This window comes from Lolium perenne, chromosome 6 (genome assembly GCF_019359855.2).
Source record: "Lolium perenne isolate Kyuss_39 chromosome 6, Kyuss_2.0, whole genome shotgun sequence".
Classification (NCBI taxonomy): Eukaryota; Viridiplantae; Streptophyta; class Magnoliopsida; order Poales; family Poaceae; genus Lolium; species Lolium perenne.
The window spans coordinates 20,753,596-20,775,203 of record NC_067249.2 but is presented as its reverse complement, the minus strand read 5'-3'; the positions used below and the strand labels follow the sequence as shown (position 1 = coordinate 20,775,203).

Below are 21,608 nucleotides of genomic sequence, written 5' to 3'. Positions count from 1 at the left end.
GCAGCGTGTCTTGATCTCCCCGGCAACGGCGCCAGAAAAAGAGCTTGATGGCGTGTAACTCACACGTTCGTTGGGAACCCCAAGAGGAAGGTATGATGCGCACAGCAGCAAGTTTTCCCTCAGAAAGAAATCAAGGTTTATCGAACCAGGAGGAGCCAAGAAGCACGTTGAAGGTTGATGGCGGCGGGATGTAGTGCGGCGCAACACCAGAGATTCCGGCGCCAACGTGGAACCTGCACAACACAACCAAAGTACTTTGCCCCAACGAAACAGTGAGGTTGTCAATCTCACCGGCTTGCTGTAACAAAGGATTAACCGTATTGTGTGGAAGATGATTGTTTGCAGAAAACAGTAGAACAAGTATTGCAGTAGATTGTATTTCAGTAAAGAGAATTGGATCGGGGTCCACAGTTCACTAGAGGTGTCTCTCCCATAAGATAAACAGCATGTTGGGTGAACAAATTACAGTTGGGCAATTGACAAATAAAGAGGGCATGACCATGCACATACATATTATGATGAGTATAGTGAGATTTAATTGGGCATTACGACAAAGTACATAGACCGCCATCCAACTGCATCTATGCCTAAAAAGTCCACCTTCAGGTTATCATCCGAACCCCCTCCAGTATTAAGTTGCAAAGCAACAGACAATTGCATTAAGTATGGTGCGTAATGTAATCAACAACTACATCCTTAGACATAGCATCAATGTTTTATCCCTAGTGGCAACAGCACAACACAACCTTAGAACTTTACACATCGTCCCAGGTGTCAATGCAGGCATGAATCCACTATCGAGCATAAATACTCCCTCTTGGAGTTACAAGCATCTACTTGGCCAGAGCATCTACTAGTAACGGAGAGCATGCAAGATCATAAACAACACATAGACATAACTTTGATAATCAACATAACAAGTATTATCTATTCATCGGATCCCAACAAACGCAACATATAGAATTACAGATAGATGATCTTGATCATGTTAGGCAGCTCACAAGATCCGACAATGATAGCACAATGGGGAGAAGACAACCATCTAGCTACTGCTATGGACCCATAGTCCAGGGGTAGACTACTCACACATCACTCCGGAGGCGACCATGGCGGCGTAGAGTCCTCCGGGAGATGATTCCCCTCTCCGGCAGGGTGTCGGAGGCGATCTCCTGGATCCCCCGAGATGGGATCGGCGGCGGCGGCGTCTCAGTAAGGTTTTCCGTATCGTGGCTCTCGGTACTGGGGGTTTCGCAACGGAGGCTTTAAGTAGGCGGAAGGGCAGGTCAGGAGGCGGCACGAGGGCCCCACACCACAGGTCGGCGCGGCCAAGGGGGGGCCGCGCCGCCCTATGGTTTGGGCGCCTCGTGGCCCCACTTCGTCTCCTCTTCGGACTTCTGGAAGCTTCGTGGCAAAATAGGACCCTGGGCGTTGATTTCGTCCAATTCCGAGAATATTTCGTTACTAGGATTTCTGAAACCAAAAACAGCAGAAAACAACAACTGGCACTTCGGCATCTTGTTAATAGGTTAGTTCCAGAAAATGCACGAATATGACATAAAGTGTGCATAAAACATGTAGATAACATCAATAATGTGGCATGGAACATAAGAAATTATCGATACGTCGGAGACGTATCATTGTACGCATCACACCTTCCTCTTGGGGTTCCCAACGGACGTGTGTCCCACGTCAACAGCACCGGTGCATTTATGGAAGGTTCTAGAAGGTTCTAGAAAAAGTCCGGAAGAAATCACTTTGGAAGGCGGAGTCCCGAAGGGACTCCACCACCCATGGCCGGCCAACCCTAGAGGGGGTGGAGTCCCAGGTGGACTCCACCAAGGTGGCCGGCCACCCCCTCCCAAGGAAAGGTGGGAATCCCACCTCAAGTGGGAATCCCACCTTGGGTAGGTTTCATGTCATATGGAAGGTTTTGGTTTGGGGTCTTATTCGAACACTTGTAGACCAACTCTTGGGTGTTCCACCTATATAATGAGGGACAAGGGGAGGAGGCCGGCCACCACAAAGCCATAGCTTGGCCGCACCCCATAGTGGCCGGCCACCCCCTCTCCCAAACCCTAGCCGCCCTACCTCCTCCACCTTTCCCGCAACGCTTAGCGAAGCTCCGCCGGAGTTCTCCATCGCCACCGCCACCACGCCGTCGTGCTGCCGGATTCAAGGAGGAGCTACTACTTCCGCTGCCCGCTGGAACGGGGAGAAGGACGTCGTCTTCATCAACACCGAACGTGTGACCGAGTACGGAGGTGCTGCCCGATTGTGGCACCGTCAAGATCTTCTACGCGCTTTTGAAAGCGGCAAGTGATCGTCTACCGCAGCAACAAGAGCCTCATCTTGTAGGCTTTGGAAATCTTCAAGGGTGAGTCTCGTCCATCCACTCGTTGCTCCCATCTTCTAGATTGCATCTTGGCTTGGATTGCGTTCTCGCGGTAGGAATTTTTTTGTTTTTCTATGCAACGAATCCCTACAGGTCGAGCGTGTGCCGGTGGCAGGAGTCCGCGGTGCCGCTGTCGTGCACCCGCCTCGAGCTCGTCCTCGTGGTTGACCGAGCCGGCCACTTCCAGGGGCCACCGCTCCCTCCCCTACTGCCGGCCTCCTGGTCGTTCGCCGATGGTGAGAACTCGCGCTTCAGGGTCATGGCGGCGCGTAAGCTCGAGCTCGAGCTCGTGCGTGTGGAGTGGAGTGGGGAGTGGGAACTGGATAGAGACAGTCCCCCTCCCCAGTCCACATTTAAGAGGACTCAGGCACAGACAGGTGGGCCAGACACGCGGACCAGGCGGACGCGCGAGAACGCCGCGTACCATCCGCGACCACGCAAACCTAGCCCAGATTTAAGTCGGGTTTGGATCGTCCCGAACACCGCGGCCATCCGCATTTGGGATACGTGGCCGTGTTGGACCGCGTTTTTGTCCGCTGGATCCATCCGGATGCGCGATGGGTTGCCGCGTTGGAGATGGCCTTAGATGTCCAACCTTGTGTGAGTATCACGTCATCGTGCCGACGGTTTGTCCTGCCAAAGCTAGCTAGAGTCACTCTCAGAGGGTACGTTTTGAACATGCCCGAGTGGCTAGATCTGATATAATTGGTGGAGAAAAGGAGAGTTGGGTCTTGGGTGGTCGAGGGTACATGGAATAGTCAGCCGAAATGTGCGAGTTCCTGGCTGCCTCTCGTTCTAACAAATTTGTGATATCTCGTCAGACTGTCTCGTATGCCACGAACGGACTGACTAGGAACAGGCCGGCCGGGTCAATCTGAGCGTGTATAACGTGTGTACTACTGGCTGTCACGTTAAGTCATGTACGATGGAATGATGTAGCCATGCACGTTGAATTTTTTGTTTATGTTTTTTTATGAAGGACATTTTTTATTAGTTAAAAGTTCAAGCATTATATTCAGCCTTCGTATAATAACTAGGATACACACAGAGAGGCACAATCTTATATTTTCTATTTGTTATTTATATATATTTACTAATTAGATGCACCACAGGAGACACCAGGTTAACCCACATCACCTGAATAATTAGAAAATTAGATCTAGGATATTCAATTGAGATTAGTTAAAGAAGTCATTAGTTATAATGTATCAATCACGGCTAGGTCAAAAAAAAAACTATCAATCATGGCTAGGTCAAAAAATACCAATCACGGTTGCTGGCGTCATCACCATGTCTCTTTTTCTTGAATTCCGTATGTTTCTCTCTTTTGAAGTCAGGTGATCCTAGCGCATGAGAACCGGGACGAGGTGCAAGACGGAGTCATCGATGTTACATTGTCCCGTGAACCTCAGTTGTGTGGCCAACGACCGATCCACACCATCTAACCCTGAGTTGCCTCCTAGCCCGGCGTCAACGCTCTTCCTCTTTTCGGGTTTGATTCCTATCCTGGAATGGTGAATGAGGGGGCGAGATGAGGAGAAGATATGGAAACTGGCAGGACCCACACAAATTATGTTGGCAATTGATCATGCATGGCCACGACTGCTTGTCACTTAGCCCGGAGCCGCTTCATCTAATCCCTCCGTCTATAAAAGGATGCTGATATTTGTCTAAATTTAGATGTATGTGTACACTAAAGAATGTTTAGATACATTTAAATTTGGACAAACTTGCAACATACTTTTATGGATAATGGTAGTATTCTTTAGTGTCTAGACACATCTAAATTTCGACAAACTTGTAACATCGTTTTATGGACAGAGGTAATATGTTGTCATTTAGCTCATCTTGAACCAGAAATTATAGGGAGTATATATTGCGCTCATGCTCCTATTTAAGAAGAAACATGTTTATATAGTTTCTTTACTAAGCAGAAATGCACTTTTAAACCCGATTTCATATGCTCCTGTGTTGAAATGGAATTTTAAAAATAGCAAAAAAATTCAAAAAAATTGAATTTTTTTACGACGGACATGATAATGTGTACTAAATGTAAGAAAATTTGTGGTGAGAAATGACATCTATGGAAACCTAACAAAATTTGGTGTTGTTTGGAGCATTTTGATTCGTTGTTTGCAACAACTAGATTTGTCTTTTTTGCACAGATCAGTACACGTATCTCTTCTAGGAGATTTTTGGCATGCTATTAGAAAACATGTTCATGTTCATTGTATAAAAATTTCTGATGTTTTTTATTTTATTTACTATTTTTTCAGAATTTTTTATTGGAGCAGGAGCATATGATCCCAGGAGTAGAAAAGCCATGTCCCTTAGGTTTCTCCTGTATGTATGTACTTGACATCAACATATCTAGTGCTACCACCCCTTTAGGTGGTACCGTGCTACCGTACAGAAAAATGTATTTTATACGTGTTAAAAAATTATACGGAAAATTGTGAGTGCTCATGAAGCATGTCCCTACAACATCCCAAAATTTCATATCCAAAATCGACATGGACACTGAGAAACAAAAAAGAGAAAATCAGCATGAATAGTGTCATTTTCTGATTTGTCTTTTTGTGACACTAGGTAGCACTATTCATGCTTATTTTCTCTTTTTTGTTTCTCAGTGTCGTCCATGTCGATTTTGGATATGAAATTTTGGGATGTTGTAGGAACATGCTTCATGAGCACTCACAATTTTCCGTATAATTTTTTGACACGTATAAAATATTTTTTTTTGTACGGTAGCACGGTAGCATGCAAAGGGATGGTAGCACTAGATATCTTCTCTTGACATCTTGGCCTGAGCACTCGTCTGCTGGCCCTCGTCGATGAAACAAATATCTTTGTTTGCCCCTACACTGCAGCCACAACAATAGCTAGCTAGAACGCCATATATACGACACCCTGCTCCTGTAGCTACACATACGAACCTGAGTCGTGGACACATGGCATGTGAAACGTCATCATCCGACGCGTGCTCGAGGGGCCATGGAAAGGTCTGCCGATGAGGCGATGACTAGTCACCAACTGGTCGCTCTCGGCACATTATACGTAGCACTTGTAAACAGAGAACGTAGTGTACTAAGAGCTGCTAAGAGAGTACAAGCACATGTAACATGTGTGTACTAAGCACGACTTCGTTGACAAACTAAACTCGTTTCAAAACATCAGCTCAAAATAACACTGGTTTAAAAATAGTCCAAAAACTAACCATTTTCATAACACCGGTCCCAAATGCTTCATATGCCATTGCATAACACTGTCTTGGTCAATGGCGTCAAGCTCCGCAACACAACGTTTCGTGGAGCAAGGTGTTGTGTTGTGGAGTATGAAATATTTGATCAATAGTGGTGTCATGTTATAGATATCGAAGTCTTTGGTCGTGGTGTCACGCTACAGATGTTGAAGCCTTTGATTGTGGTGTCATGCTATAGATGTTGAAGCCTTTAGGGCGGGTATTAAAAAATGCTTAGTCTCAAAAAATAAAGATTGGCTTATTTTTGCTCATGCTTAAAGAAGAAGTTAGTCTTATTTTTTTACGCTAGGTACTGGAAAAGGCGTGTGTGGAGATGAGAGCTTTCTGGGTGGACTTCTACTCAAATTACAAGTTGCTTAGTTATGTACGTCGATGGGCACTGTTCTGCCATAGAAAATTAGAGAAAATACTCATTTTTTAAATAAATATTTCATAAATCATGTGTGTAGATAATATATGTTGGCACGTGCATGTCAAGTTTGAAAGTAAAATACAGAAATATATAACTTGTGTTAAAAACTAGAAAGTGTATACATAGTAGAATAACCCAAATATTTACCATACTTAAGCTCTTCATGATAAAAATTTGTACTTATATTTATAAGTACAAAGCTCTTTTGTAAGATTGTGCCGAAAAGATGCACTACTTGTCCATTTCCTGTATACTTTATGTGCATTATTGATCTTTTACCTATAAAACAATTATAGTGTTGTATGCCACTCTCTCAGCATTATTGTGGACCATACTAACAAGGATACGTGTTTCAGATGGGATTCTTGGCCACACGGCTAAAATATGGTAATTGACTCATGCATTCAGCCACGTGGGATATTATTTGGTTTTCAAACTATAAAATGTTTTATCTCTTAAACTGTGAATAAAAATTTAGATCCTTTTCATGGTTGGGTTTGACGTGATGAAATATTAGAAACTAGATCTTTTATTGATATATTTTGATAATTTTTTCAGTGCTAGTTGCTAGATTATAATTATATGGTCACTAGGCAGAGTCAAAATAGTTGCCAGATTAAATCAAATGGTTAACATGTTTTCTAAACTTAGCTCGTCACATGTGCAATAAAAAACAATGTGCCGCAGAAGCTTTAAACGCCGAGGCTGCCCGTTGTTGCCGTGCTTGTCCTATGATGGCAAGAAAAAGGCACCAGGAAAAACTGCGTCGGGGAACATGCAACCTGACGCCTTTTCACTCGGCACATCGTGATATGCTGCACCCTGTCATACGTGGCGTTAAAATTCAAACTCCTGTGTGCATGAATGGATATTGCTAACATTTACTACGGTGATATGAATACGCCTGGTGCAAATATTTCCCGTAATTCTGTTCCCATTAGCGATGCTAAACACTTAATTACAATTAGGGGCAACAAATTCATGGTCAGTTAAATCATAATTTCATTTCATACATCCTAGTCAACGATTTAAAGGGCATCAACGAAGTGGCACAACTTAACCACCTCTTGACCGATCTACAGGGCATCAACCGAGCGGCACAACTTGACTACCTCATGACCGATATGCACGGCGTCATCCAATCGGCACAAGTTGACGATGTCACTGTGATTGGTATGCACAACCGATGGGATTCGTAGCATAGAAAACAAAAAAATTCCTACCGCAAGAACGAATAACAAGCCAAGATCCAATCTAGAAGATGGTAGCAACGAGAAGATCATGAAACTAACCCTCGAAGATTTCCAAAGCCTACGAGATTAGATCTCGTTGTTGTTGTAGTCGATCACTTGCCGCTTTCAAAAGCGCGTAGAAGATCTTGACAGTGCCACAGTCGGGCAGCACCTCCGTACTCGGTCACACGTTCGGTGTTGATGACGACGTCCTTCTCCCCGTTCCAGCGGGAAGCGGAAGAAGTAGACCCTCCTCGGAATCCCGATAGCACGACGGCGTGGTGTCGGTGGTGGCGGAGATCTCCGGCAGGGCTTCGCCATAAGCGCTACGGGAGAGAGGTGGAGGAGGGAGTGGTACTAGGGTTTGGGAGAGGGGGCTCTCTTGGGCGCCGGCCTTGGGGGGGCCCTAGGTGGTGCGGCCAACCTGTAGGCTGCCCCCTCCCTCTCCTCATTATATAGGTGGAACATTATAAAATGGTACACATGTAAAGTTACATGACACAAGTTGAGATGTGTGGTGGCCCTTTTTTTCGAAATGGGGAGTTTAACCCCGGTTTCTGCATCATGTGGTGGCCCTTTGTAATTCCATCCAGATACGTAGAAGCGTTCTACCGGATCAGGAAAAAAAATCTCACAAGAGAAGGAGGGATTCCATATGTGAGAGTGACGTATGTCTAGGAAATAGGAAAGTGAAATATTGGTACTTCATGGGACCCATGATGCACTCTTCTTTTGGTTGCTAGTCCGATACTTTGATATATGGTCTCGCCTCCTCGTGGAGATCATCGCATGGAAAAAATCAAACATTTATGCGACTCGTGGGCATCACCCGACGGTATACCCATAAGTTAAATATACATATGTTTGTGATGCATTAAGCATCTAAGACCATGTACTATGTAGTGCAAAAGCGAACCATGGAGGTCTTTGAATCGGTTCAGCACATAGTGGAGCACCGGTTCAAGAGCTCTGACAAGAAAAGCGAACCACGTTGTTGGTTCGATTCCAATCTGACACAGATGAACTGATGGTGAGTTAAATGCATGGCACAAGCACGGTACAAGCTTCAGATGGTCTGCATGCGAGGTTAAAGTATAGTTAAAATCTCGGTTGTAGGTCCCAGTAGTGCCAGTGAAAGCGATGTTGTACATAGCAGCCCAAATGCACCGATGCCAAACTCTGACAGCTTTCACTTTGAACCGAACACACATAGTGCATGGCCAAGCTATCTCTATGTGGAAAACAAAAGCATGGATAGCCTCAACCAAGGTCGCTGCCTCAGATATATATGTTCCTGTAGGAGGAGCAGTTGCTGGACGGACGCAGAGAAGGAGAACCAAATATATGGCTACTGTTTGATCCCGGCTGCTTAATTCATTCAGGTGATACACGTGGCGTACGGTTGTAGCGTGTAATTGTGTACTTCCTCCCTCCGAAAATATAAGGCCACCACGTATTTTTGAGGTACAACGTTGACCAACAATTTAAACAATAAATATTAGTTATTTGTCACCAAAAATATACCATTGAATTCATATTTAAAAGATATTTCCAAAATTATATTTTTTCGGTGAAATTATTGATCAAAGTTTTGGCTCGAAATACTAAATGGCCTTACATATAAAAACGGAGGGAGTATTGCAAGTGACCCCTCAAATACCCTGATAATGTTAATTAATCATATGGAGAATTTGGTGCGAGAGAATTGAAAGGGTTTTCGAAAACAACTACCGACCCATACAACGAATCATTGAGCAAATCAGAATGCATGCGAAACTTTTGGCGATTGCCAGCGGTGGTCGTTTCTTGCTAAATGTGGATTAGTGTATCATCATTCATTTAATCTTAGTTAGTTCCTGCAAACCTAGCAGGTCGTTTCTAAGTTTTCCGTTAGGTTTTTGGCTTCTTGCTTCAGACTCAAACTGAACTGGTGTCCTGTATTGTACCCTGTTCATGGCTTTTCTTTCATCCTCTTAATACATGACATGCAGTTCTCTGGCATCGTTTAAAAAACGAGTGATCCCGATGACATGCACAGACCGAGTCACTCTCACAGGGCACGTTTAGTCGAGGGTACGTACGGTTTGACCCGCGGCCACAACTTAGCCACATATGAACCAAGCCGAGTCAGTGTGACATGACACGCTTGTGTCTCCGTCTTGCGCGTGGAGAGAGTTGGATCTTGTGGTCTGCCGATAGGCAAGTCAGGACGTTCGTATGCCACACAAGGACTGATCGACCAGCTAACTTTGACTAGCAACAGGGAGGCCCCTTGATTTTATCTGAAGTCATGAACCGCATATATAGAAGGGGCTAAGCATGTACTATAACAGGTGTACTGTTGTCATAACAAGAGTGCTTGTTCTGCAATGAGCTTTCTCCAATTTTATATGGTGGATGTATTAACGATTGCAAGGATGAACTCGACGAACTCTCTATGCAAGGCATCTGGTGAAGGAGAGGACTTGATATGGAACCGGAAAACCCCTCTCTCTACGATTACCACACTGGCTACTCGAGACACGACACATGGTACGTGCCGAACAATACCTGCCAAGCGGTACACGACACGCGCTAGCGCCACGTACCTTCCCATTCTCCTACCTCGGTGGCTTCGGTGAGACATTTTTTCGATAGTACATAACGGGTCTTTTAAGGCCCCTAGTCGCAGAAGGAAGCATTTTCCATTTCCATGTGCGGGGCGGAAGATCACTTTACACCCCAAAAATATGGCCATTTGTCCACAGCCTAGGCACGATTAGATGTGGTTCGATATAGTGTCGCTGGCTAGGTCAGAAAATGATGTTTTTCATGATGCATGTAAACAGACAAAAATTCCTTTTAGCTCATAAGCGTAGATGTGCCCACTGTGCAAAAAAAAAAAATCAAAAAATCTGAATTATTTGTTTAGATATACACCAGGATATTCTATGTTCACACATAAAATTTCGTGAAAAGGTGACATTTTTTGGACAAATTTGAATGCTCCAAAACAACTTCTTACAAAACTTTATTTTGTCGTTTTACATAGCCCACAGTTTTTTATTTTTCCACAAAATTTTATGTGTGAGCATAGCCTACCTGGAATTCCAGATGCACACCAATATTTTTTCAGATTTTTTTGATATTTTAAAATAGATCTAAAATATGTATTTTTTATAATAGGTGTATTTGGACCTATGAGCCAAAACACCATGTCCATGTACAGAGCTTTTTTATTTCCAAAAGAAGACACCAGTATAGATGCATATGGCATTTCGCAGTCAATAATAGAGCGACAAGCCAGGTCATTTAGCATGTATAGCACAATAATGGCCGTTGTCGCGTACATCCGACAATATAGCCATTCAAAGTATCATGATATAACTCGTCCACCATCTGAACATGATACTAGCTAGAGTCGCTAGCTGAGAGATACTGATCTTTTCTGGATGGCATGTGGTTCATAGTGCAAACCGTCACCATCGCAATTTCGTGCAAAAGTAAAGACCATTTGAGAGCTGTGCTAAATAGACAAATCTTAAGAACATACTCCATATATGCAATGCACACCTTTTTTTTTGCATAGCTCGCAAAATGGAACTTCGGAAGGACAACATGTTTAACCATCGACTACATCCATAATTGGTCGAGACCTGATGTGCTACGAAAAAGTTTCGAGACAGTGAAAACAAAAGATGCCAACAGCAGAAAGCCTAACTCTGCTGCCTGCTGTCACATGAGACGTGTAACCGACAGAAATCAGCATTGGGAAGTACACAGACATTGCGCATATCAAACACCAGGAACAGCCACATTTGATGAACTAATCAGCAGTTTAAGCTACTTCAGGACGGAGCTGGTTTATGGAAGTCCTAGACATTTTGCAGCTCTGGCCAAATAGGCATGCAGCTTGTTTTACGCAAGACGGGATCAAATGTGCTAAGAAGTTGCAACAAGTCACTAACAGGAGTCGAGGATGCAGCTCTTGGCGTAGCATCGCCAACATTCTGCTCACCACTTGCCTCTGTAGCTGGGGTTGGGATTGCTTGCTCCAGGTGTTCAAGCTAAGTTGGAGCAATTCTAATATGTCACTTCTTAGGTTTATGAGGAAAACTAAGTTGATAAAATGAACAGAATCTAGCTTTGCTTACCTTCTTCTCAAGTTTGCATGACATGCCAGTAAGAAACTCTAGCTCATAACTGAGAGCAGATCTTTCTGAGCCTGCTTCAGCAGCAGGCGCATTATCACCGTTGTCCAGCAACAAAGCTTCGTTTCCATTTTTCAGGTTGGATACACGTGACTTGCAAACTGAAATAGCCTTTGCACAATACGCGACAGCGTCTCCAATATTGGATGCCAACTCATAGATCAAACATATGCTGATGTTTCTAGAAGTGATGTAAGGAAAATAACGAAGGAAAAACACTGAATAATTTATGTAAATGAAAGTTGAAAGGTACTTGCACAAGAATTGATCAAGTCAAACTAATTGAAATCAAACATGGTTACCCCATAGCCACATGCCCAGTGTTATAAAAGCGACAAGCAAATAACGAAGAACGAAACAAGAACACACGCAGGGGACACAAGATTTAACGTGGAAAACCCCTTCCAACACAGAAGGGGAAAAAACCACGGGCGCCAGCCAGCAAAACTTCACTATATCGGGAGGTGTTTACAAACGCCGTGGGTTATCTTATAATCTGATCAACCCTAACCGGCGGCTTACAAGATGTATATATAGGCGGTGCCAACGATCCGTACCGTACCGCGGGGGGCTGCCGCCCCCCGCACCCCCCTTCGCAGGCGTCCCTGCAGGGCACGACGTATGGGCTAACTTCTGACTCCGCTACGCTTCGGCCCAAGCCTCCGGCGACGGGCCTCGCTCCGCTCGTCAGAAGTTAGCCTCCCTTTAGTATATGAATTTGGATCACAATACAACAAACTCCACCTTGAGACAAATTCCATCTTGTAGCATGAACTTCAACAATCTCCTGAACAACAAAGAGAAAACACTTGCTGGCGCCAACAGCCACTTGGGCTAAACAGTTATACCAACCAAGCTCGAACAAAGCTCAAACTTGGAAACAGGAACTGGCTTTGTCATCATATCAGCAGGATTATCATGAGTACTTATCTTGCATACCTTCAGTTTACCTTGAGCAACAATGTCGCGAATATAATGGTACTTGATGTCAATGTGCTTTGTCCTCTCATGGAACATTTGATCTTTAGTAAGGTATATTGCACTTTGACTGTCAGAAAACAAGTTAATGCAAGAATTATCTCCACAAAGCTCAGCATACAAACCTTTCAACCAAACAGACTCTTTGCCAGCTTCATTAATTGCTATATATTCTGCTTCGGTTGTAGATTGGGCAACAACAGATTGTAACGTTGCCTTCCAACTCACAAAGACATCCACCAACAGTGAACACATAACCTGTGAGGGATCTTCTCTTATCCAAATCGGCAGCAAAATCTGAATCCACATAGCCTACGAGTCCCTCACCGGTCTTGCCAAACTTCAAGCAAGCTTTGGATGTGCCACGAAGGTACCTGAAAATCCACTGAACAGCTCTCCAATGTTCTTTACCAGGATCAGCAAGATATCGACTGACCAAACTCATAGCATAGGATAAATCAGGACGAGAACAAACCATGGCATACATTAAGGAACCAACAGCACTAGAATATGGAACTCGAGACATGTACTCAATATCTTCATCAGTACTAGGACATTGCAATGCTGACAATTTGAAGTGAGAAGCAATTGGTGTACTAACAGACTTTGCATCATGCATATTAAAACGATGAAGAACCTTTTGAATGTAATTATGCTGACTAAGAAATAACACACTAGATCTTCTGTCTCTTGTAATTTCCATACCTAGTATTTTCTTAGCAGCACCAAGATCCTTCATCTCAAACTCACTACTTAATTGTGCTTTCAAAATAGTGATCTCTTTCTTGCTCTTGGCAGCAATCAACATATCATCAACATATAACAGCAAGTATATTGGTGATCCATTAACAAACTTGATATAGACACAACTATCATACTTAGATCTCTTAAACTTATGTGCAAGCATAAATGAATCAAACCTTTTGTACCACTGTCTTGGAGACTGTTTCAGACCATAAAGGGACCTCTTCAACTTGCAAACAAGATCCTCCTTACCAGGCACAACAAAACCTTCAGGTTGGTCCATGTATATCTCCTCCTCAAGCTCACCATGCAGAAAAGCAGTCTTTACATCTAGCTGCTCAAGCTCAAGATCACGCATAGCCACAATACCAAAGAATGCACGAATGGAACTATGCTTCACAACCGGAGAGAATACATCATTATAATCAATACCTGGAATTTGGCTGAAACCTTTTGCTACTAACCTTGCCTTAAACCTCGGAGGCTCACTAGGAGACAAACCTTCCTTTCTTTTAAATATCCACTTACAGCGGACAGCCTTCTTTTGTTTAGGCAAGGGCACAACATCCCACGTGCCATTCTTGTCAAGCGATTGCATCTCCTCTTGCATAGCAGAAATCCACTTCACGTGGTCAACGGACGCAACGGCCTCAGTATATGTAGCGGGTTCAGTATCATGCTCCACCTGTTCAGCACAACTCAAAGCATGATGAACAAGATTACATTCTTCAATTAAACGAGGACGTGGACCTATGTTACGCCTCGGTCTATCAGCAGCAATGGAACCATTTGTTTGCTGCAAAACAGGTGGTGAGTGCTGAACAACAATGTTATCATTTTCAGCAACATCATTTTCTTTCTCCTCCACGTGCTCCACCTGCACGCTAATCCTCTGTTGTTCATCATCAGAATTATCAGAAAAATCAACAGCATCAGTAACATCTGTAGATGAACTCTTATAAAACATGACAGCCTCATTAAAGACTACATTCCTGCTATGCAGAACCTTCTTAGTTTCAGGATTCCATAACTTATATGCCTTAACTCCTGAACCATAACCAAGAAACACACACTTAACAGCCCTGGGCTCTAGCTTTCCATTATCAACATGAGCATAAGCAGTGCAACCGAAAACTCTCAACTGTGAATAATCAGCAGGTGAACCAGACCATACCTCAATAGGAGTTTTCTTATCAAGCGGAATACAAGGTGACCTGTTTATCAAGTAACAGGCGGTGGAGGCTGCTTCAGCCCAGAAACGTCTATGCATACCAGCATTAGACAACATGCAGCGAGCCTTGGAGATGATGGTTCTGTTCATCCTCTCTGCCACACCATTCTGCTGAGGAGTATATGGGATGGTGTGGTGCCTCACAATGCCTTCATCGCTGCAATAATCATTGAAAACAGTAGAACAAAACTCCATACCATTATCAGTACGAAGCAATTTAACTTTCCTTTCTGTTTGCTTCTCTACCATAACTTTCCACTTTCTAAAAGCATCAAACACATCAGATTTATGTTTCAGAAAGAATGGCCACACTTTTCTGGAGTAATCATCTATGATAGTAAGCATGTAATTTGCACCACCAAGAGAAGTCTTGCGGGAAGGTCCCCACACATCAGCATGCACATAATCTAAAATCCCTTTGGTGGTATGAACGGAAGCATTGAATTTAACTCTTTTATGCTTACCAAAAATGCAGTGCTCACAGAACTCAAACTTACTCAAATTGCAGCCATCTAGCAGGTCTCTCCTGTGCAATTCTGCTATGCCATGTTCACTCATATGTCCAAGACGCATATGCCACAGATTAGTTTTACCAGGTTCATCAGGAATAACAGCAGCAGCAATACCAGATAAAGTGCTACCTCTAAGAACATATAACTTTGCAGAATTCATATCACCAATCATGTGAACGAGAGAACCTTTTGTTACCTTCAGAACTCCGCGAGAACCGGAGTGTTTGTACCCGTCAACATCAAGGGTACTGAGAGAGATCAGATTTCTGGCCATGTCAGGTATGTGTCTAACATCTGTCAGAGTGCGTGTCATGCCATCATGCATCTTGATCTGAACGGAGCCAATGCCCACGATCTCACGTGGGTTGTTATCTCCCATACGCACAACATCTCCACTCTGCACAATCTCATAAGAACTGAACCAGTCTTTGTTACAGCAAATATGAAACGAACATGCAGAATCAAGGATCCACTCATCATTACCAGAAACACAACCAGCAAACACAACTAGGCAATCGCCATCAGAATTATCACTGGAAACAACAGCAGCCTTACCATCACCCTCAGATTTGTTTTTCGGTTGGTAAGTACCGTTTCTTTTCTCTTTGTTCTGCAACTTCCAACAATCATCAATATTGTGGCTAGTTTTCTTACAATACTTGCAGAACTTACCATCACGTCCCTTGGACTTTGAGCGACCTCTGTCGGTCTTGCTCTTATCTCTGTTGTAGTTGTTGTAGTTGTTGTTTCTGTTCTCGGTCCTACCTCGGACCTGCAATGCTTCTGCCTTAGATGACGAACCCTCTGCCTGCACCATAGATTTCATCTTTTCCCTCTGTTGGAGGGCCTCATAAACTTCGGCAAGGGTTAGTTCATCACGACTGTATAACAAGGTGTCTCGAAAATTCGCAAAAGAATTAGGCAACGAGACTAACAGTATAAGAGCTAGATCCTCATCATCATACTTTACCTCCATGGACAGCAAATCAGAAACGATCTCTTTAAAGATCGATAGGTGATTCATCATTGACGCACCTTCTTGCAGCTTGTGCGAGAACAACTTCATCTTCACGTGCATCTTACTGGTTAGATCTTTGGACATGCAGATCGATTCCAGTTTCAACCACACAGCGCCGCTGAGGATTTCTCAGCCAGCACTTCCTGCAAGATATTGTTGGATAGATGAAGCTGAATTAATGCAAAAGCCTTACGGTCTTTCCTCTTTTCATCGTCGGTCCAGGTCTTGGCATCTTTCTTGCCAAAACCATCAAGAGCTTCATCCAGATCAGAAGATTGGGTAAGTATCGCCCTCATCTTCACTTGCCACAGAGAAAATCTCGTGGTGTAATCCAGCTGCGGTAGATCGAACTTCAAGGAAGACATGTCGCAAAACCCTAGATTGAAACACGGGCTCTGATACCACTTGTTATAAAAGCGACAAGCAAATAACGAAGAACGAAACAAGAACACACGCAGGGGACACAAGATTTAACGTGGAAAACCCCTTCCAACACAGAAGGGGAAAAAACCACGGGCGCCAGCCAGCAAAACTTCACTATATCGGGAGGTGTTTACAAACGCCGTGGGTTATCTTATAATCTGATAAACCCTAGCCGGCGGCTTACAAGATGTATATATAGGCGGTGCCAACGATCCGTACCGTACCGCGGGGGGCTGCCGCCCCCCGCACCCCCCTTCGCAGGCGTCCCTGCAGGGCACGACGTATGGGCTAACTTCTGACTCCGCTACGCTTCGGCCCAAGCCTCCGGCGACGGGCCTCGCTCCGCTCGTCAGAAGTTAGCCTCCCTTTAGTATATGAATTTGGATCACAATACAACACCCAGAAGGACGCAAGCAGTAAAAAAAATGTGTTGCAGATATGCTCTTTTATAACTACTATTGGGCAGACAATTGATGGTGTTACTACCAGAGGGAGGATACAGTTTGATAATCCAATAATTGTCAGGCTGAATCAAATGCTCCGAGATGGCTAGAGCTTTGAAGCACACACGTAATGAGTAGTCTATGTCTTCTGCAAATAAAAGTGGCCATGCTTAATGAGACCATTCACCAATCGAATACAAGAGTAAGTAAGATCACTTTGACTACCTCTTTCCAAGGAGCCCCTACCAAGAGCAGACATGATTTTAACGTCGGCAAGAGCAGAAAATACTTTAACTTTCTCCATACTGCTGCCAGGGCACTTCTCAAGTATTGTGCTCGCAATATGCAACATTTTCAAGGCCAGATCAAAATCTGAACAGAATAAGAATGGAAGAAATAAATATATCTGCCTAGATGGCTAATAGCTGAAACAAAAATATGGTACCACATAACACCAGTTTAAAAAATAAAAAAGACGCATTCAAGGCTCTCATAAAGCAATACATTTGATTTGCAAATGCCAGAGTACAATACATCTAGCAGTTTATTATTTATACTCTTCAGAAGTTATAAACAGATGGAGAAATGATGTTATCAGCTACACATGTAAACAGGAGAAAGAATGTCTTTTAGTGTGATATGACAGTACCGAGGTTATCAGATAATGGCATCACATTTTCAACATCATCTCTCCCCGAAGATGGTTTGCTGTCAGGTAGAGGTTTGTATAGCAAAGTACATCCATATATATAGTATGTGTAAGCACACTTCGGAGAAAGTCTCCCATGACATGAAAACCTGGGTGACAACAAAGGTGCAAATTTGTTAACAGTGTGACATAAGGCCATGAAAAATAGTGCACTCTGGGATAGAGCTACAAAAACAATACTAGCTCCACTACCATGTCAACAATAAAGGTTTGATCTATGTACACTTCTGATTTTCCTTTTTTGTAATAACTGCCTGGCATGTGGTAAAAATTAATTATGAATATTGGTGTGCCCACAAATTATGGATTGTAGTTTCTTCAAGTAGCAAAAAAATAAACTGCACTGTCATTAACTACTAGAACAGGAAAACATATCACATTTCTCAAATCTCAACTAGGGGTAACACCTATCCTTGAAGTAAATGCACCTAGAACTGATACTGATCACCATTCACACATCATAGCAGAAGGTCACTTATTGCCCAGGCACATTGCTGTAATCCGTAGAACCTCCAAACCCTAGCTTAATTGGCCTCTCAAAGTACATAAGTCAAAGCCAGGCCCTGGTCAAAGCACGAAACAGCTAAAGCACCAACAGAATTTCACTACGGAGCTGAACGGATTGGAAGTTTGTGTCCAACAATCCACTTGTATGCACACTTGAATTAGGCTGAGTAAGATCGGCAAGTGGAAGGAACTATCACCTGCACTGGAGAGTGCTGACGGCGAGTAATACGGCACAGTTGAAGTCCCCAATATCAATGGCCTTGGACCACATGCCAAACAAATTATGTGCATGTTCTAGGTCTTTCTCCAATTCCTCTCCCGACTCCTCGTCATCGTCATCCTCTTTCCATCCGCCCTCCTCCTCGTCATCGTCATCCTCTGCCCATTCGCCCTCCTCCTCGTCATCGTCATCCTCTGTCCATTCGCCCTCCTCCTCGTCATCATCATCCTCTTTCCATTCACCCTCCTCCTCGTCATCGTCATCCTCTTCCCATTCATCCTCCTCCTTCCCCGGTTCCCTCACTTCGCTTGCCTCCATACTAGCCTGTTGCAAAAGCAGATCCTGGGCCGCTTCACTGTTCTCCGAGGAGGACATTGGTAAATATGGCATTATTCCCCCAGCTTGATCTGAAAATATAGAAAAATATAATGTTTCTGAGATGGGTATTGTCCAATTCCAGAAACTGCTCCTTCAGTACATGTACATCACCCATACTTCTGACCGCGCTACCAAAAATACACATGCTTACTATCTTACCAAATGATACGCAAAGCACGACAAATCAAACATATCGAAGTGTCCCTTCGGGGACATCCAATCCAACAAAATGGGAAAATAGAAAAAATGTAAAAGCTAGTGCAGGCTTGGACTCCGAATAGGCTACCAGTACCTGGGGTGTAGAAGCTGGTGTATGGAAAGGCATGGAGAATTCCTCCAGTTCCAGGTACATTCTTGACTCGGCCTGACTTGAGCTCAATCGTGAAGGTGCCAGCACATGTCAGGACAATGACACCAACTCCCTCGGTGAAGCCAGTCACATAGAGCTCAGCAGAGAAGGCAAGCAGCGGGAGCAGCGTCTCGAGCTCAATGGCTCTCTGCCGCGCCCATGTCACAGCTCTTCCGTCAGCACTAGCCTCCGTCGACCACAAGCAAAGCTGGGACCCCTGCACACTGGCGAACCCCAGCGCACCGTCGCCCGTCTCCACAAGCACATACTGGTTGTAGTTAGCCTGGCTCGCGGCCGGCCCATCGAAGATTGACAGTCCATGGCTGGCCACGTCGTACCGGAGAATCATCACTGTTGCCGACTCGCAGTGGCAGGTGAAGTAGAGTGCATCTCCCACGAGTAGTTTGGGCTTGGTGTTGAGGCTTGTAGCAGCAGCAGCAGGGTGCTCGGCAGAGGTCACGGGGCTCCACGCACTGGCCTCCGAGGAGTACATGGAGGCATAGAACGTCCCATTTTCGTCGTCTTCGCACACACAGGCGACGCGGAACGGGCCGTCGCCGTCGCCGTGTGTGTGGCGGCAGTCCAGGTGGTCGCAGCCGTCCGCAGCGCAGAGCACCGCCGCGCTGTACGTGTGGACATGGAACCCCAGCACCGACCCGGGTAGGTACGGGAAGGGGAGATCCCACTGGCGGCGGCGGAGCGGGTCCCAGACGGCGAGGCCGTCGCGCGGGTCGCTGACGTCGAGGAGGACGAGGCCGTGGCGGGCGTCGAGCGCGTCGAGGCTTCGGTGGGCGGGGTGGATCGGGGGCACGGGGGAGGTGGCGGAGGAGGGGGCGGCGAACCAGCAGCCGAGGAACTGGTTCTCGAAGAAGCCCAGCAGCGGCGGCGCGCGGTGGAAGTGGCGGTAGCGGCTGGCGAAGGCGGTGCCGGTGAGGAGGCCGCGCCAGCGCTTGCAGACCAGGCAGGCGCGGAAGAGGCAGCCGGGGTCCTCCGGCGGGAGGCGGAGCAGGACTTCGTCGATGAGGTCGTCCGTTAGGTCCGGCGTCATGGTTGCTGCGCTTGGGGTCGCCGCCACGGCGGCGGGTTGAGGCCGGCGAGGGTTTGGGGGAGAGAATGGAGGTTGGACGACAATCGATCTGGCGGTGCACACGACGGTTGTTTGTGTGTGGCTATGGGGATTCTTCGTTGCTTCGACATGTGGCGTCCGCTCAAGGAGACGAGGCGGCGGCGCGGCGCTTTGAAGTAGGGGCGCAGCAAAATAAAAGCTCAAACCAGATTATCACTCATCTTTTTACAGTATCATAATGGCGCTGAGCGTCCCCCGGGGGATCAAATTCCCGATCCCCCGGGTCGCCAGCCATTCGATGCGGATGTTAGGCACCGTCTGATCGGGTCAACGCTCCAGGCGGAGGCAAACATAAAACGAAAAGCACATCAAAATCCCCTCATCCCGCGACGCACACATTGCAGTACCCCCGCCCCGCATCGGCAGAAGCTATGCCCGCTCCGGCAGCACCACAGACCCTCGCGTGTGGCCCCGCTTCATCGTCAGCCCGTGGTAGACCCGCCGACGACCTCGCCAGCGGGCAACACAACGGCGGCCGGTTTGTAGCAATGGCCGCTGCCGTTTGTACCAACGGCCATCGCTGTTTGCAGCAACCACCGCCGCCGCCTGCCTTGCCATCCTCCTTGCAGCACGGTGGCGGTCGGTTTGTAGCAACTGCCGTCGCCATTTGCAGCAACCACCGCCGCAGACGGCCTCGCCGGCCTCCTTGCAGCACAGCAGCATCCGGTTTGTAGCAAAGGTCGCCGCCGTTTGTAGCAACGCCCGCTGCTGTTCGTAGCAACCACCGCCGCCGTCCGCCGTTTGTAGCACGTCGTCGACGTCCGCCGCTTGTAGCACGTCGCCGCCGCTTGTAGCAGTTGTAGCCGCCCTTTGTAGCAGTGGCTGTCGCCTATTGTAGCACACCCCGCCGCCCTTGTAGCAGAGATAGACGCCGCCTTGTAGCAGACGCCGCCTCTCCTTGTAGAAGGCGGCGACGCCCTTGGCAGCATCGGTGCTCGTCCCTGGTCGCAGCGCCTGGCAACTCCTCCGCGGCCCCCAGCAACACCTCCGCCGCCGTCCATGACGGTCTCAATGTCGCTGCTCCCCGTAGGCGTCGTTGTACGAGAAGATGACGAGCTCGAGCGGTCGAGCCCGTGGGGGCGGAGCTTGGGCCGGCGACGTGTGGCTGGGCGGCGGCCATGGCGCGTGGTGGAGAGGTGGTCCGAGCTCTTCGCATAGGCTACCGCCAGTCGCGGGCGTGGGGAGGAGACGCAGCTACTGCAGTCTGCAGGGGCGTGAGGAGCAGAGGATTGCGTTGAGGAAGATGAATTTAGGAGGATAAGGTTGGGAGGTGGGGCCCAGTCTCTCGCTCGCTTCGGCCAGGAAGAGGGACGCGTGGCAGGCTGGCGACCCGGAGGATGCGAGGCCAACGATCGTCCGGGGGTAGCGAAGTGATGTCTACGTTCCCCCTCCTTTCCTGTAGACAGTGTTGGGCCTCCAAGAGCAGAGGTTTGTAGAACAGCAGCAAGTTTTCCCTTAAGTGGATCACCCAAGGTTTATCGA

At 46.2% G+C, this 21,608-nt stretch overlaps 1 protein-coding gene across 2 annotated transcripts; it reads right to left on the bottom strand.

Annotated features, from left to right (window-relative positions):
- Positions 1–10,836: 10,836 nt before the first annotated feature.
- Positions 10,837–20,242, bottom strand: LOC127308668 (uncharacterized). 2 transcript variants are annotated; one of them, XM_051339559.2, is made up of 7 exons: positions 18,944–20,242; positions 18,251–18,680; positions 17,487–17,635; positions 17,063–17,209; positions 16,895–16,985; positions 11,432–11,669; positions 10,837–11,344 (listed from the first exon to the last, which is right to left on the bottom strand). In XM_051339559.2, exons 1-7 carry the CDS (start codon positions 20,046–20,048, stop codon positions 11,153–11,155), a joined length of 2,352 nt encoding a protein of 783 aa, XP_051195519.1. In that variant the 5' UTR covers positions 20,049–20,242; the 3' UTR covers positions 10,837–11,152. The 2 variants fall into 2 exon arrangements, with proteins under 2 accessions (XP_051195519.1, XP_051195520.1); XM_051339560.2 differs by having other exon boundaries at positions 11,432–11,660.
- Between the last annotated feature and the right edge of the window lie 1,366 nt (positions 20,243–21,608).